Below are 17683 nucleotides of genomic sequence, written 5' to 3'. Positions count from 1 at the left end.
CACGTCATTGCGTTTGTTGGTAGAGTTCCAGTTGGAATGCCATGCTTCTAGGAATTCTCATGCGTGTCTCTGTTTGGCTTGTCCTAGAATGGATGTGCTGTCCCAGTCAAAGTAGTGCCATTCCTCATCTGTATGTAAGAATACTAGTAAGAGAGGTTCATGACCTTTTGTGGCTAGCTGATATTCATGTATCCTGGTGGCTGGTTTTCTACCTGTTTGTTCAATGTTGTGTTTGTTACAGTTTTTGCAAAAGTATTTTGTAAATATTCTCAAAACTCGCTAACAGAAAAAGAAATTGGATTTAGACAGAGACATTCCAAATGGAGATTATATTGGGGATTAGGATATTGGTAGACTTATGGAATGGTAACATGCTAGATACAGTGGGGGAATTGGAGATAAAGATTAGATTAGATTACTTACACAGTGTGAATACAGGACCTTCCGCCCAACAAGTCCACACCGACCCACCAAAGCGCAACCCACCCAGACTCATTCCCTGACATTTACCCTTACCCCTAACACTACGGGTAATTTAGCATGGTCAATTCACCTAACCTGCACATTTTTGGACTGTGGGAGGAAACCGGAGCACTCGAAAGAAACCCATGCAGACACGAAGAGAATGTGCAAACTCCACACAGTCGCCTGAGGTGAGAATTGAACGCAGGTCTCTGGCAGTGTGAAGCAGCAGTGCTAACCACTGCACCACCATGCCGTCCACGGTGATAGACCTAGTAATAAGAGATAGACCTAGTAATAATTTTATGATGGAATTGGAAAAAGAAAGTCTGAAATTAGATGCAACAATTGAGAGATGGTTAAAGATAGTGAGTGAGGAACTTGAGTTAGAGTCATCAAGTTGTACAGTACGGGACAAACCCTTCAGTCCAACTCATCCATGCCGATCAGATAACCTAAATTAATCTACTCCCATCTGCTAGCATTTGGCCCATATCCTTCCAAACGGTCCCAATTCATGTACTCATGGAGACATAGAGTAACAGATAGTAAATTTGCAGGTAAGCTAGACAGAATGGACATTTTGGATGTGTTATGATAGAGTGAATAATTAGAGGTGTAGTGATAGAGTAAATGAATAACTGAAGATGAAGAGTGTGAAAGAATGAGGTTTCGGAGATAGGTAGAGAGAATGATGGATTGGACAGAGTGAAGAACTGGAGATGTGGATAGACAAAGTGAGAAAATGGAGACATGGTTGAGGGTGAATGATTTGAAATAGAGTTCTGAACAAAATGAGAGATTGGATACAGTGTAATAAAGTGATTGGAGAGGAGATACACAGAGAAGGATTGTAGATGGAAAGAGAGAGGGTGAGATTCGAGATGGCATGATTGAGAGAGTAGAGATTGATGGAAAGGTAGAATCAGGAATTTGAAACAGAGACACACAAAATAATGCATTATAGATGGAGAGATAAATATGAGTGAGGGATTAGAGGGGAGAAATGGATACATCGGGCCACTGGAGACAGACAATGAGGGATTGAAAATGGAGAGATAGACAAGTGCGTGACAGGAAGTGGACAGAAAGTGGACAGAAAGTGAGAGATTAGAGAGGGATGAAAAAGCAGAATCGGGAATTTGGGATGGAGATATATTATCTACTCCATATATAATGCTGAAGTATTGGTAATGGAGGAAGAGACAGCGTGAGAGATTGAGACTCAGTTAGTAAGTACACAGAGAGATGGATCACTGACTTTTAGGAAGGCAAATGTTTAATCTCAAACATGTCTTAAGTGCAGTGATTACAACAAGGTCAGCCAAGCGGATCTCAGAATACGAGTTTCCTGACTAGGGCTGTTAATTTGATATAATCAGGGATCCCTGGCTGACAGATAAGAACAGGAGTGTCAGACATCTTGTTCATTTAGAGAGCTGGCTCTGAGGGCGCTGGATCAGCATCATGGACTCTGCCCATGTAAATAAAGGGTGACTTTGCAATGATATACCAGCCTCTGAAGTTATTTCAAGCTTGACACGTTTGATCCTGCTGTCAAAAACTGGGCCCAGTATGTGGAAAGAATGCATTTTTTTTTTCCCAAGCAAATGACACTTGGGCAGTGGACCCAGAGCTTTCTCAGTCATTAGGAACCTAACTTTCCCTGAGGCACCAGATACTGAAACCTTTTAAGAGTTGGCAGATTTAGTTACAATATATTACAACCCAAAGCCGCCTCTAATTTTGACACACTTTCATTTTACTAGGCAATTCAAGAACTGGGGGAATCTGTAACAGGATTTTTGACTAGGCTAAGACAACTGGAGAAACATGGGACTTTGGTTTAATCCTTAGTGGGATGCTGAGAGATTGGTTGGTATGTGGGACTAATGATATGATCATGTAAAAGCCTCTAATAGCAGAAGCCCAACCGGACTTCAAACAAGACTACAACTGTCTTTATCGTTGGAAAATGCGGCAAGTAGAACATATGAGTCGCAGGGTATTCCGATGGAAGTGGACCCCTCGCCAGTCTGACTGAGTTTGGGAAATACCATTTGAGTGAAGGCAATTGCATAGTCTCACTCAGGAAAAATCATGACCAGAAACTCTAGGTCAGCCCACAGCAAAACCCCAAAACACAGCCAAGCCTCAGCCAAATGGTTAAAATGTTCTTCAGGATCCTGGGTGGCCAGCCATTGTAGTTATTGCTGGTATGTGTTCAGACAGCAAAAGAGTCCCATAAGACCTAAATTAAGTAAGATATCCAGAAGAGTGCACACCCTGGAATGTTCACCTAAATCTGGTCTGGAACAGTTTAATTGCTGAGGAGCATCCAAATCCGAACCAAATTAAACATCTGGTTAAATGGTCACTGGGCTTTAATAGAGATCAATACCAGCGTGGCTATTTCAGTGATCGCAGAACCAATCTTTAACAAAATTTGCGGTCGACTCCAACTCTCAAGTTTGCACAAGACCTAGCTTGACTGAAAACCCATATCAGGGACCCTTGACAGATGAAGGGTGCAACTTTGGTTTCAGTCTCATATGAGAAGCAGCTGGTTCACTTGCCACTGATTGTAGTAAAACATTCGGACCCAAGTGTGATGGGCAAAATTGGTAGAGAAAGATTCATCTAGATTGCCTCAACATCTTTGTATTAGGAAATGGATGTCTAAGTGAAGTCCTAACTGAATATACAAAAGTCTTTCAGGAAGGCCTAGGAAGCCAAAGCCACCTTGTATGTTGACCAGAAAACAATTCCCACCACCCCCTTTGCATCAACTCTTTAAAAAAAGGGTCAGCCTTGGAAATGGTCACATAGCCAAGCCAGTGCTTTCAGGGAACTGAAGAAACAGATATTGTCCTCAAAGGTGTTGACTCATTAAGTTTCCAAGCAAGTGATGTGAAGTGCCTCACAGTATGGCATTGGGGTAGTATTAGCTCATAGGTGGCCCAATAGAGAGGAATGCCCAATAGTATATGCATCCAGGACTTGGCAAATGCAGAGCTAAGTATGCCCAGATAGAGGGAAGCAAGGTTTGGCGGTCATATTTAGGGCCAGGAAGTTCCAATGTCTTTACGGATGTAAATTTGTAATAATAACACACCACAAACCCCTACTAGGTCTACTTAGAGGATAAGGCAGTGCCACTCATAGCTTCAGGCCAAATTCAATAGTGGGCTCTGATTCTAAGTGCAAATAATTACAAATTGGAACACCGTCCCGGAGACCAAGCAGCAAATGCAGCTGCACTGAACTACCCTCCCACTGGCAGATACAGAACCAGTGGTACCACCACTGGATGAATCCGTAATGGTTTACATCTTCTGGACACACTTCCAGTCAAAGCTGACAATATCAGACTTTGGATACAAAATGATCCAGTCCTGGCAAAACTGAGACAGCTGATGATGGGGTCACAACTATAATTAAAACCGTTTTGGACCCGGAGAGACTAAATCCCAGTGGAGGACAACATATTATTATGAGGAGCAAGAGACACTGTCCCGACCAAAAGTCGCTGCCACATACTGGTTGACCTCCACCTGGGTTACCCAGGGGTTTGCAAAATGAAGTTGCTAGCAAGATGTTATATCTGGCAACTTGAACCGGATGCAGACAGAGCCACACTGATGGGGTTGTACTCAGATTGCCAACAAGGACAAAAAATACCCGTCAGCTTCCCCACATTCGTGGGAATGGTTGGGACTCGGTTACATGACAACAATGCATGTCAATTCATTGACTCAATGTTCTTTGTCATTATGGATGCCCATTCAAAGTGACTGGAGATGCACAGTTTATTCATCAAATATGTGGACGACAACAGAAACATTGTGCACATCTTTTGCAACATATGGACTCCTGGAATGACATTCGTGATGAAGGGCTTTTGCCCAAAGTGTCAATTCTCCTACTTCTCGGATGCTGCCTGACCTACTGTGAACTTCCAGTGCCACACTTTTCAACTCTAATCACCAGCTTAAATCTGTGCCAGGTTAGGTGAACTGGACATGCTAAATTGCCCACAGTGTACAGGGATATATACGTTAGGTGCATTAGTCAGGAGTAAATATAGGGTAGGGGAATGTGCCTGACTGGGCTACTCTTCGGAGAGTCAGCGTGGATTTGTTGGGCTGAAGGGCTTGCTTCCACAATGTAGGGATTCGGATTCTGATTCCGATTCCCAGACCAGGGTGAGGAGGGGATGGGTTGTTGAATTGGGTTCAAGAATGCCAATACCAGTCACAAGACTGCACTAACCAATAGAGAGAGTTTACTTCAGGCAATGAAGTTGGTGTAGGAACCACAGGAATGGCCCTGCATGGGTAAGAGACATGATCAATGTGAGGCCAGGTCCAGTGACATATAAAGTTTAGGTGCGTGCGACGGTCTTGAATAAGCACATGGAACATATGAAAGCTGCAAACTTGCAAAAGGTGCAGGAGCAAAATGTATCCAGCTCCTTGACCACCATTCTGACTGTTACAGAAGATACGTCAGAATGTGAAATGGATACAGTGGATGTCACTGCCTTGGTATCCTTGCTGCCTGAAAAAGTGAATGAATTTCTTCTGTGATGCACCAGGTGCAAGAGGCAAGCGTTACATGCTGCCCGTCAGAGACCGAGTAAGAGGAACCTGACCCAGTTCTAAAAGTCCCCAGAAGGATAAAAAAAACATTGACCAATGTCCTTGGAATCAGAGGGGGAGGGAGGAAGTGACTGTAATAAGGTCACCCAGTGGCAGCTCATAGATCATGAGCTCTGTTTGGATGAAAGTAACAACCCCAATCAGGAAGCTGTTGTAGACAAATAAGAACAGGAGTGTCAGGCATCCTATTCACTCAGGGCTGGATCACAGTCACAGATTCTCCATGTGTAAATAAATGGTGACTTGGTGATGGGATATTAGCATTCCGTAGAGTAAAGTTAACTACTGTTAACCAGATTCAGTGGTGGGGTAGTACAATTAGCTTTTGTGCTTCTGAGTTAACATTGCCTGTTCAGTTAGGTTGAAAAACGGGTATGGCATCAAACAACTTCTGAACAGATTCTGCTGCATCTTCTTTACGCAGAAATTTGGACTCCAGACTATTTTATATGCAGAATAACCATCTAAGTGGAACAATGGAGGACGAATAGCTACAAACATACTCTATTATATCATCATATCCGAGAGGGATTTGAGTGCAGTACAAGACAGAAGCAACTAGTTTACACAAACTGAATGAGAACAATTCTTTGAACAACAATATTATAGAAATCAGATTTTTTTTTCATTTTGACTAAGTGATAGATACTAAGAAACTATCCTTAAAAATGTATAACACTAAATTACATACCATGCAAGTTCTGGAATTTTCTCCAATAAAAGAATCTCTTAGCACTTGGGTAAGTTTACTTGCTCTGAATGGGGTATGAGGTTTGTTTCGACCCAAGGCTCGGATACATTCCTGTAATTACACATGTTCATTTAAAAATGAGAAAAATACTCTAAACATTTGAGTAATACTCAAATACTCAATCCCCTCTGTAATGTAAACCAATTCCCTAGTGGCAACAAATGAAATTCATAACAGCTATGCTGCAGGATCCATACCAATGGCTACAATAAAATATATATGAAGGTGCGATTGTGCATCAGCCAGGAAGGCTCTCCATTGTCTTTGCCAAATGAAATATCCCATGCATAGGCTGCACACAAAAATAAATCAACTGGCCACCTGCAACACTGCAAAAAAAAAATGCTGATCTAACCCCATTTGATTATCTTAAGGTCATTTCTGCTGGCCCAATTGAGTGGTGGGAAAATTTCTGGATCTTTACAGTTGGCATTAGTGTAGACATTACTTAATGCTAACTTCAAAGCTTAATGACAACATGTTTTCCTCAATTGAAGCAGTGCAAAAAAGGTATTTGTGTCCGGCTGAGAGACTTCACAAAATCTTAAAAGGATCTCTTTCTAAAAAAAAAACTGTCCTCGGCTCTGACTGAGAAACATGACTTTGTCTTACACAGAAGTTGTTGCATTGAATTACCTTGAGTGCTAAAAGGCTCTTGTTAATCTCAGCACCTTCAAGTCGTGTCTGACGATCTGCACTAGAGGTGTCTGCCCCTCTCTCATTTCCTGCCAGATCAATTAATGAAAATTTTCCATGCATTTTCCCTTTTCTACGAAGAATAATCTGGAACACTGCATGACTTCTTGAAGAGTGAGCATTTGCAGATGTCTGACCAGATGTTCTAGAACATAAATAAAACACAACCTTGTTTATAAATTGGCCTTTCAAACCGTAAGGTTCTTCAATGGTTATAAAATTGGTAATTTTATCTGAATCTAAAAGGAAAATATTTATTAAGATTTATTTTTAGTTATTAATTTACAAGAAAATCCTATTTCCTGCACAATTCAGCAAAGAAGTAGGAGCAGGTGGTGGTTATTCGGTCTTTCAATACTGCTCTGCCACTCAGTGAGATGGCTAATTTCCTAACTCAGTTACTCCTTCCACAATATCCTCAGAAAACCTTCTTTCTTACATGAACCAAAAATCTGGGACTCATGTTTTGAAGACACTCAGTAACTAAGAATTCATACTCTTCATTGAAGAAAATTAAATAATTCACTTGCATATATTCTAAAGACAACAAATTCTCAAAAGTCAGCACAAGTCTCAAACACGTTCCACCATTCTAATGAATAGAGAAAAATTCTGTTTTATAAAGTAGTGAAAGATACTGAAAAGCTACAGATCAGTGTCAAATCTAATTTCTCTCTCCAAAAGGTCTGCACCTAGATCTTACTACTGCTACATATAAACACTTCATGGGAGAGCATGATCATTTGTAATGCATTCTCCAAGGACTGTAAAATGGTATTTATTACTGTGGGGAGAGTGGAGAATGGAAGAGAACAGATATGATGTGAGTGAGGCAGTTAGGGGGATACTTAAGGCAGGAATGCAAGGCGGGGGGGAGAGAAAAAAAAAGAGATTCTACGTAGCCAGTATGAAGAGCTACACAACAAGTTAAGCCAAACCTCACAGGGCTAATAATCTCGGAATTATTAAAAAAGGTAACAATCTGTACAGTTTAATACACAGGAAGGACGACTGAGATAGAAAAAGAACTTCAGTCAATAGAACAGAGGGAGGAACTCGTCACAACCTGGCATCCCAAAAGTAGATCAATTGAAAAGCACTGTTTTCATTAAATATTATTTAGTTCATATTTATCATCAACTTAATTTCTACAAAACTTGTGAAAATATGTGTGCATCTGGAACAGGTCATATAACAAATCAGGATTAATATACTTAGACCTTCATAACATAGGTTAAAAAAGTAGACAAAGATCTGGCAAATTGAATGCAATGTGTAAGAATGTGAAAGTGTCCATTTTGGGACAAAGAACTGAAAGAAAGCACACTATCTAAAAGGTGAGAGATTCCAGAGCTCACAGCACCCGCATAATTTGAAGGTACAAGTAATCATTTAAGCTAATAAAAGGTTATTGTTTATTGTAAAGGGAATTGAACACAAAAATAGGGGGGCTGTTTTAAATATATTTGGCATTTGTGAGATTACATCGAGATACAGAATACAGAGAATACAGTATTGGTCTCCTTATCAAAGGAAGGATGTAAACGCACTGGAAGGAACTCAGAAAAGGCTTACCTAGACTAATACCTGGAATGGGCATAATTTTTTGAGGCAAGGTTGGACAGGCTAGGCTCGTTTTTGCTGGTGTTTCGAAGAGTAGAAAGTGACTTAACTGAAACATATAGGACGGTCTTTTTAGGGTGCACATGGAAAGGATGTTTTCACTTATGGGAGAAAATAAAACTAAGGTGATTCAAAATAAGGCATCGTCCATTTAAGAAAAGATGATTTTTTTTTCTTATGGACAATTGTGAATCTTTGGAGCTCTACTTCCATTGTCTTTTAAGAAAGCAATTATTTTGAAAACTCTTAAGTCAGAGGTAAATAGATTTTTGAGAAGGGGGTGAAAGATTATTAGGGAATAAGAGGAATTGCACAGTAATCAGATCAGCCATGATTTCACAGAATGCCATCACAGATGCAGCTCAATATCATGCTTCCTCATAAAAAAGGAAATTAATAATTTATGAACATAATATAGAAATTCATTGATGTTTAATATTTCAGACAGATATTGCATTGGTAATCAGCTGGATCTTTAATCAAAGTTAAGTCAGGTAACAATGACATAGTGAACTCTTCCTTCTTCTAAAAAAAAGTTCAAAGTTTCCAAAACATAAAAACACTACTTTTCTAAGGTAAACCTACCTGCAACTATTGCCAGCTTCAATTAGTTTCAAAACATCTTCTGTACATTTAACATCACGCTCAGAAAGCCCAACCACTTGAACTTGTTGCTTTCCATCCTCCAGCACCCTTAGCTTAGCTTTTCTGTTAAGCAAGTCAAATACCTGGATAGAAAAATACAATAAACTCAAGTTATTTGCTGTCAAAGGACCGTACAGAAAGCAATTAAAAATTCAAGTAGTCACCTTATTCAAGTAATTCAAACCAAAACATTATAGTTAAAAAACGCCTGATGAAAAGTAGTTCACTTTTCAAATTAAATCTTGGCAAAATACACAAAAAAAAGACCTGGAGAAAATGTGTTCAACATTTAGTTAATTACTCATGAAAGGAAAGACAAAGCACATAACTTATGGGGCTCCATCAATCTTTGAGCATCGACATGCTTCATTCTTTGAAGTATCTGCCAGAAGAGGTAAATCCAAAAGTACGGAAAATCATAAATAGGTATCCCTTTAAGGTGCTGTGGCACTACTGACATAGCACCATCTTCATTACCAGCCCATTCCTGCATAGTAGATATTTTCCCTTCACAAATCAAGATTTGATTTGGCCTCATTCTCAGCCTTATCCTCCCCATTCATGCAACGTAAGCATCATTGTCAAGGGCAGCATTTGTTGCTTATTCCTAATTACTAGAGACAGCTATTGTAAGCCATAATGAATCTGACTGCCACAGAAGGCTGAATGGCATTTAGCCATCCACCAATGTATTCCAAATCATTTTCAAATTGGCTATACAATTTGTCTACTGTTGTATCATATTTTGCTATTGTGTGCCTAATTTGACTAAAGAAACTAAGCAACTTCTCATTGAATGCAACTACTGTGCTGTTCATGGTCATTTTCATGAGGGATTTGCATCTCAAATAATACAAAATCTAGAGTATTTGAGCATAAACATAACATCTAGCTTCTAAGTCCTTTTTTTTTCTGGATTTCTGAAGACCAGTGAGATAAAAGAAATCCATAAGCAGCTACTTCTAAATTTTGAAATGAAACTTAGAAATTAAGCAAGGTTAGCATGCAATATTCTTGTCACAAAAATGGTATCAAATTCTACTAGCCAATCCATATAGCACCTGCAAATTTTACAATGTCCAAAAACTGGTCCTGTGCAATTCAACAATTTGCAGTGTTGCAATGTAAGCAAATAAGCAGTGATATACCCAAAGACAAGTCCTCTGTTCATTTCTCTACATCATATCGTTTTGTGTTATCATATTCAGTTGTTGCTAAAAGTCTGTTTTCAATTTAAATAACCAATATAACCAGGGAAAAAAAAACACAAGGGGATAATGCCCATTGCCTTCCTTTTGTGAACTTAAAGAGAACATAATCCCTTTTCTGGAACAAGAACCTGCTGAGTACTCATCACTGGAGGTTCTAACTACTGTGGGTATCACCACTCATAATTCATTGATGCTGTTGTTGGCTATGGTTCAAAACTTTGAGCATAGGTTCCTTAACTGGTCCTGAGATCATGCACAACAGAACAGAAACACCCATCCATAAGGTCACAAATGACCCTTCTAGCCTTGTAACCAAACGTGTCGTTCAAATTTTGCACAATTATGAAATAAATGATCACTTTTTTTAAAAAGTTAAGGTAAGAATTTTTTGCCAAAGCACCAGTAAAATTTCTTGATTTCCTTCAAAGATAGCCAGGGGATCGCCAATATCCACAAAAGATCAGAGGTTCAATTATTCTAATGTTGCTCTATTCTCAGAACTTGGCTGATACAAGGTGCAGATCTGTATTGGTGCCTTCTACTTTTGGTCTGGGTGGCAGTTGAAAAGGACATGAATAGAAAGATAAATCATCTTGATTCTGCAATAAGAATGATGACTATACAGCTTGTGTCCATTATCATTATTCCTCTGAGATAGCAACTTCTGCAGTCCACTCATGCTGTTAAGTTCAGAAATCCAGAGTTGCTCACAGTGATTCTATACTTTTTCATACAATGTATTGTTAAAGTCACCTCACATAAGATCATCACTAATTAGAAATCACTAAACTGATGAGAACTTGCCCTTAAAATTGTTAGGGTCACTGTTAAAACTCTTGATAAAACTTTTAACTCGCTGAACACAATATAACTGGGATTTTTAAACCTTTACTGAGTTCAAAATGTACTCTTACTAAAGCTTGCCTAGGCCTGAAATGAAATTTCATTATTTGTGGAATATTGTATTTCACTCAGGAGCCTTTAAAAGTAAAGTTATACATTTCAACTTCTACCATAATCTATGTATTTCATTCACTTTAAAATGTAATTGCAAGTGAAGGATAAGCAGCCTTATTTTACTTTGTGGTTTGCTGTGTGTGAAAAATACTTCAAAGTATTTTTAACACACAGCAAACCAAAAAGTAAAATAAGGCTGCTTATCTTGTTCGATTAGATCTCCACTGTTGAACACCTAAAAATTCCCTCTGTTTTAGAACCACATCCAAATTAACAAGAAGAGGACACTTAATCTTTGTGGATTGCTTCACTGCAAAATGCAGGCTGATACTGTTTGCCATTTCAAAGTCAACTTCGCAGATCAGATGGGGCAACAGGAATTACCAGCATCTTTTGCCATTGAACTTAATTTCGGAATAAAAGGCAAAAAAAAAAAATTTTACATAGAAACACTTATTTCAGAAACAAGGGCTGATCATCTTCCAAACAGAACGGGCAGAATTTAACAGGGCCTATTGGCACGTTTGTAGGTGGGCAGACCATAAAATTTCCATCTGGCCTTTTGAGCACCAATCAGCCCTCAACCTGTCAGGAATTTGACAAATTTTAGTTTAACATCTGATCTTTTGTGGTGGATGTTGAAGATCTCATGGGTGTACTTGAAGGAGATAAAGTCGTTTTGCTAGTGCCTCGGCCAAAGTTCTTTCCTTAACAATTAAAAGTAGATCTAGCGGAAGCTTACGGCCCGTTGCCTGCCCTGATTCTAAGGTCCTTATGTATCCAATTATTTTAGACCTGCAGCATATAATTAAAGATTAGGCAAGTGGGGACAAATTTAACTGCTCAGGCCTCGTGCAGGAAAGAGAAAAGGGTGGGGACTTGGTTGAAATGAGTTCCTCCATCACTGTCCCCCTTTTCTGGTCAGAGCAATCCCTGAGATTATCTTCCCTCTTTCAATCTTTCCAACATTACATGTATCCGGTTTAACTCTAAATCACACAAGCTTATTATCTTAAATCATAATTGGTTCCCTAGTTTCCAATATTTCTAAGTTTGAAATCATCTTAAAATGTCCTTCCATACCAGTGCCCCACCCTAGCTTTACATTTCTAATATTAGGCTTGTTCACTTCTCCCTTCCTTACAATCCAACACTGAACAACAAAGCTCTCATTTACTCAGGCCCTGCTTATTAGGATTCCCTCCTCAACATGTTCTTTTTAAAATTTCTCAAAGTCCATTTCTCTGAACAAACATTTACTTGCCCTTTCCCAGCTTGATGACCATATGCATGCGCTTATTTCCGAAGTGTCCTGAAATGCCTTACAAATGAAAGTTTTTGGTGTTAAAAATACAATCATTGCAATAAATCATTGTTGACTTTTTAGATATAATTAACCAAACATAACTTCGATAAGCTGAATTTACATTTACAGGTAAAGTTTGAATTGCAAAAACCCCTGCTTTGAAAATGAGAACAGTATTCAAAATTTTCATCCCCAGAAATTATTGAATTTAATGGAGAAGTCTTTTTATTGAAGTTAAAAATGTCTTGCTTACCTTACCACTGTAAATTTCAAAAAATGTTGCAAATACTTGGAGTTCTATTTTTCTGTAATTTGGCTTCTTCAGCATGAGAAAAACATCCCGAGCTGTAACAAAGTTGATAAAAATTTGAGAGATATACAAGAGAAAGATTTACCATGCAAAAACATCAAATCAATACTGCTTTTTCAAAAATAAATTATGCTTTAGAAAGTTATGTACAAAAGTCTCACCCGCAAGGGCATATATTCCTTTAGAACAATCTTGATTTTTTCCTGTGAAGTCACCACCCATAGTCTGAAATTTCAATGGGTAGACATATTAAATCACAGAATGCGAAATTACAACATAAAACCTAAATAAATATGAATTGCAGCTTTTGTGATTAATCACTTTTGAAGAGGGGTGCTAAAGTATAATTTGCATAAATAACTTATTGATGTAATTCCTAATACTATCTTTTACAATGTATAAACACAAGATTTGCTCGTCTTTCTCCCAATTTAAGTAATATTCCAGATTAGAATTTAGCTTAACTAATTTATAAAAGGCTTTTTTTTAGTAATGTCAAAAAGTGTGGTGCTGGACAAGCACAGCCGGTCAGGCAGCATCCAAGGAACAGGAGAGTTGACTTCAAAGTCAAAGTCCAGAGTAGCTTAAACTACCCCCTCCAGAGACACGCAATCGTAGGTACTTACAAAAAATATTTTCTGATATTTTAATGTGAAACAAAATCTCCTTGGATGTTGCCTGACTGGCTGTGCTTTTTCAGCACCACACTTTGACACTGACCTCCAGCATCTGCATCTTCACTTTCTCTTAGTCCATTATTAATGTGCTAACTGAGGAGAATAGTGTTTTACTCTTTAAATTTTTTAAAGTTCTAATTACTTATTCATGCTTCAATAAAATATATTAAAAATGACTAGCTTCTCTTCGTAACAAGTAATTTACAAAGCCAGACATCATCTTGGGCACTCTACATAATCTAATGATGGTGGAGACTAGTACAATTACAATATTTGAAATGCACCTGGATGGGTATATGAATAGGGAGGGTTAGGGGGATATAAGCCAAGTGCTGGCAGATGAGACTAGATTTATTTAGGATATGGTTGGCATGGATGAGTTGAACCGAAGGGTCGGTTTCTGACCTGTACATCTCTATGACTCTACGTCGACATCTTTTCTATAACTGGATGCCCAAACTTGTACGTAGTCTTTGTGGTACATTGTCATACATTTTACAGGTTTATTACTTATTTCCCATTAAATGTCCTTTAATGAACACTGTATTGGGAAGATTAGGTTAACTTGGGAAAAGGACAAAACATAATCTAAAATATATATTTAATTCAAGTCAGACTAATTTCAGTGCAGCTGAGAACAAACCTGCTCCAGATAAATTGGAATCAGATTGCAGGAAAAAAAACTGCAACAGAACAATTAAACCTTCAGAAGGGAGTGAGAAAGGAAACAAAACCAAAGAAAGAATAAGAAGACACAAGACAAGCATTAACATAGAAGAAAATCCCAATGTTTTCTATAGATACAGATAAATAGAAAAATTGGCTCCCGATGATTGGTACCATTCCAAACATGAAATTTGCAGATGGAAGAAGCGAGTACATCTAATGGAACAAATAAGTACACTGCATCTGTCTTAACCAAGGAAGAAGGTACTATCAAATCCATAGCAAAAAAAGTGGGAATTCAGACACTAAATGGGCTAAAGAGAAGCCATTGTATGATATTAATGAGTTCATGTGCTCTGCTCATCTGCAGGAAATTGGATGTCCCGAGGCTAGGGTGGGATGCCTCTGACTTATTGGTAGATTGTAAGGAATTTACATTCCCATCCCTTCCCATTCAGAGCCATTTACATGGTCATCTCCTATTATTCAGAGATAATTTACACTTGCATCATCATCCTATTCAAAATATTGCAGTTGGAATTTTGACGACTCAGTGTAGTTAAAAAAAACCTATTTGAACATTAAGGGATGATTTTCATTGTATTGTTTCTGGAAATGATGTGGTCACTGCGTTGTGTAGAGTGGCACATGACTGTAAGGGAGTGACTGAGGCTTGTCTTGTGGGCATTACTTACTGTGATGTAAAGATTTTCCATCCTTTTGAACTGTTTCCTTTGTTCAGGGAGATCTATCGACATGCTTCACAAGCATGGCAAAGAGAGTGTTGAGTTTCTCCAAAATTTGTACTGTAGAATTTGGTTGTTGTTCATAAAAGTTGGCATATTGCAGAAGAAGATAGTTCAATGTCATGCGAGATCTTAAGCTTTGCAAAAAGGTGCACGCTGTGCAAAAGCAAGGAAGCTGTTATGAACCCAAGAGTTCAGTCTTAACTGGAGTATTGTATCCAGTTCTGGGCACTGAACTCGAAAAAGATGTGGAAAATAAAAGCATGCAAAAAAAAAATTGATAGCAGCACCAGCGATAAAGGACTTCAGTTACATAAATAGGTTAGAGAAGATATATTATACGCGTTCAAAACTATGAGGGGGGCTGAAGGGATAAGCAGTGAAACTTGGAGAGGAAGGGAGAACCACAGGTCACAGATTTGAAGCGAATTGCGGAAAACCAACAGTGTCATTTTTACTTTGGGATATGAGAAGCATTGTCCAAGAGGTAGATACAAAAATGTCATTCACAGGGGAACTGGATGATCACCCAAGAGAAAATATTTGCAGGGCAGAGAGCAGGAAGTTGGATTGAATTCTTGTTTCAAGGAGCTGGTGCAGACCCAATGGACTGAATGGGTTCATTCATGCTGCATACCTTCCAGGATTCTACAATTAAGCTCGAAATGCTACTGGCTGTTTAATCAATTTCTCTCCATGAACATATGTTTTCAAAGAATTAAGAAGTTGAATCCTTTGGTCTCTTGTATAGCCTTTAGCATTATTATTATTCAGCACATTGTACCATTCTTGTTTTTTCTCTTTGAAGAATCTATCATGCTTTTCCATGTCAAACTGCATCATATTTAGAATATTTTTTCAGAATGTGGGCATGCTGGCATTTTCCTGAGAACAACTGCTGTCATTGTTCTATTAGACAGAGAATCTTTGCATATATGTTCAAGACTAGTTTGACTCTTTGCTGCACTAATAGTGCCCCAATCACCCTGGTGCTACAATGTATGAACTGCAATAAAGTATAATATGACAAATATGATCCCTCAGAAAAGATGGGTGAATACTTTGACATAAAATTTTGAACAGCTATTCTCAAGTTGATTACCATAGATGGAAAAATGAATTATTTTCCAAGACTTCTCTTTAAGGAAGCTAAATAAATTAATAGTTAACAATAATTTAGACTGTATTTGGTTTGTAGAGGAAGCCAGAGTACAAAACATTGTAATGTAACCACTCTGCATCACTTTTCTAACTTTCCATTACATTTTCTTTGTGGTTGAACTTTGGTTCGCTTAGTGTCTGGAAGTTGTATTTTTCACCGTATCAGCCAACCAGCTAGAATAATAGCAGATGGCTTAAAGTCTAAAATAATTTTCAACTGGATAATAACTGAATTTAGATCGGACACCTAGAGAGATGTTTCTAACATCTCATGAAACAGGACGTTATTGTGCCAAGCTGTATGTCATTAATACTGCAAGTCTCCGACAGTACAAAGTGACATATATTGCCTTTAAAAAAACTGTAAACTCTTGTAATTTGCTATATTGTCTTTGATATTGCTCATTAGTTACTATTAACATATTCTGAAGATGATAGTCCTAAGTATTTATTCTACTTCCTTCCACTAACTAGAAGAGCACACTGGATTAATGACATACCTAGCAAGTTAAATGCAGCAATAAAAAGATATACTGCATCTGCAATTTTACTTAACAAAAAGATACTATTTGCTAAGCAAATGGATCAAAAAGTGGTTCGCAGAAAATACCAGAGTAAAAATGCAAAGAGATCAAGAGATGAAATAGATTTTTTAGTCAATGCCAAGCAGATTAATTATGACAATATGCTTAAACTTACATTTCACCTCATTTATCAGCTTGTATGGAAACTGAATATGCAGCATTAGCAAAATACTTTCCACAAGATGATGGGACACAATGATGGAAAATTTGGATAAGTTTCTATACAAATCTTGAGTAACTGCAAATCTTGAGCGAGTGAAGTAAACTCAGCTCATATTTAGCTGTCTATAGAAATACACAACCATGCTTTTACACTCAAGATGAAAAGTCTTACTGGATTTCAGAGGTATCATAGGAAAAGCATGGAGAGATATTATAAAATAAAAAAAACTCTAAAAGGGGGTGCAAGAGCAGACAGACCTTGACATATACATATACAAGCCACCAAGCAGGACACATTAAGAAAGCGGTCAGTAAAGCATACAGTATCCTGAGACTCAGCAATAAGGGCAAAGAGTACAACAACGAATTTTCGTCAATTTCCACATTACAAAGGCATTGCAGACTGCAGAAAACATTCACAGAAGTGGTGACAAAGATAAAGTGGAGAAGTTGGAACAGTTTTCCTTGCAGAGAAGGAAGCGGAGAGATTTGGACAGAGTAAATAGACAAGTGGTTCCTATTCACGTATAGATCAAGAATGAGTAGGCATAGATTTAAAAAGCATAAGTAATATCAGCAAATGCATTTTCATGCAGTGAGCGACTAAGGTCTTGAATGCACTGCATTATGTGGAATTCACTGTGATGGTGATAGTGTGAATTAAGTATTCAAAAGGAAATTAGATTGTTATCTGAAAAAGAAGGGAAGTGTGCAGGGTTATAGGGAGAAAGTGGGGGAATGGTCCGTGGTGATTTACTTATTTGGAGAGTCGTTGCGGATAGAATATCTGATTGGCCACCTTCTTCGCTGTAAAAATTCTATGATAATTCCAACTACAGTTAGATGATATAACTTGATTGTAAAAAAAACTTACGTGTGTTTTTCCACTTCCAGTCTGACCATATGCAAAGCAAGTTGCCATTCCTCTATCAAATATAGTCTCCACCAGTGGTCTAGCTGTAAATCTAAGGACCAAAAATAAAGGTTTTAAAATTTGCACTCAAGAGCCCTTCTCTGTGTGTGTGAGAGAGAGAGAGAGACAGAGAGAGAGACAGAGAGAGAGAG

General features: G+C 38.1%; 1 protein-coding gene across 3 annotated transcripts in view; it reads right to left on the bottom strand.

Annotated features, from left to right (window-relative positions):
• Window positions 1–17683, bottom strand: part of kif2a (kinesin family member 2a) — a 146868-nt gene that overhangs the window by 35470 nt on the left and 93715 nt on the right. For all 3 annotated transcript variants that reach the window (XM_060830311.1, XM_060830301.1, XM_060830292.1), the window contains exons 10-15: window positions 17493–17583; window positions 12784–12847; window positions 12566–12657; window positions 8779–8921; window positions 6511–6715; window positions 5815–5925 (exon numbers count right to left, since the gene is read on the bottom strand). In XM_060830311.1, coding sequence (XP_060686294.1) covers window positions 5815–5925; window positions 6511–6715; window positions 8779–8921; window positions 12566–12657; window positions 12784–12847; window positions 17493–17583 — 706 coding nt within the window. The remainder of the gene's footprint in view (window positions 1–5814; window positions 5926–6510; window positions 6716–8778; window positions 8922–12565; window positions 12658–12783; window positions 12848–17492; window positions 17584–17683) is intronic.

The sequence above is a fragment of the Hemiscyllium ocellatum genome, chromosome 1 (genome assembly GCF_020745735.1).
Source record: "Hemiscyllium ocellatum isolate sHemOce1 chromosome 1, sHemOce1.pat.X.cur, whole genome shotgun sequence".
NCBI lineage: Eukaryota > Metazoa > Chordata > Chondrichthyes > Orectolobiformes > Hemiscylliidae > Hemiscyllium > Hemiscyllium ocellatum.
The sequence above is the reverse complement of the archived record's forward strand: the minus strand, read 5'-3'. Positions and strand labels throughout refer to the sequence as shown.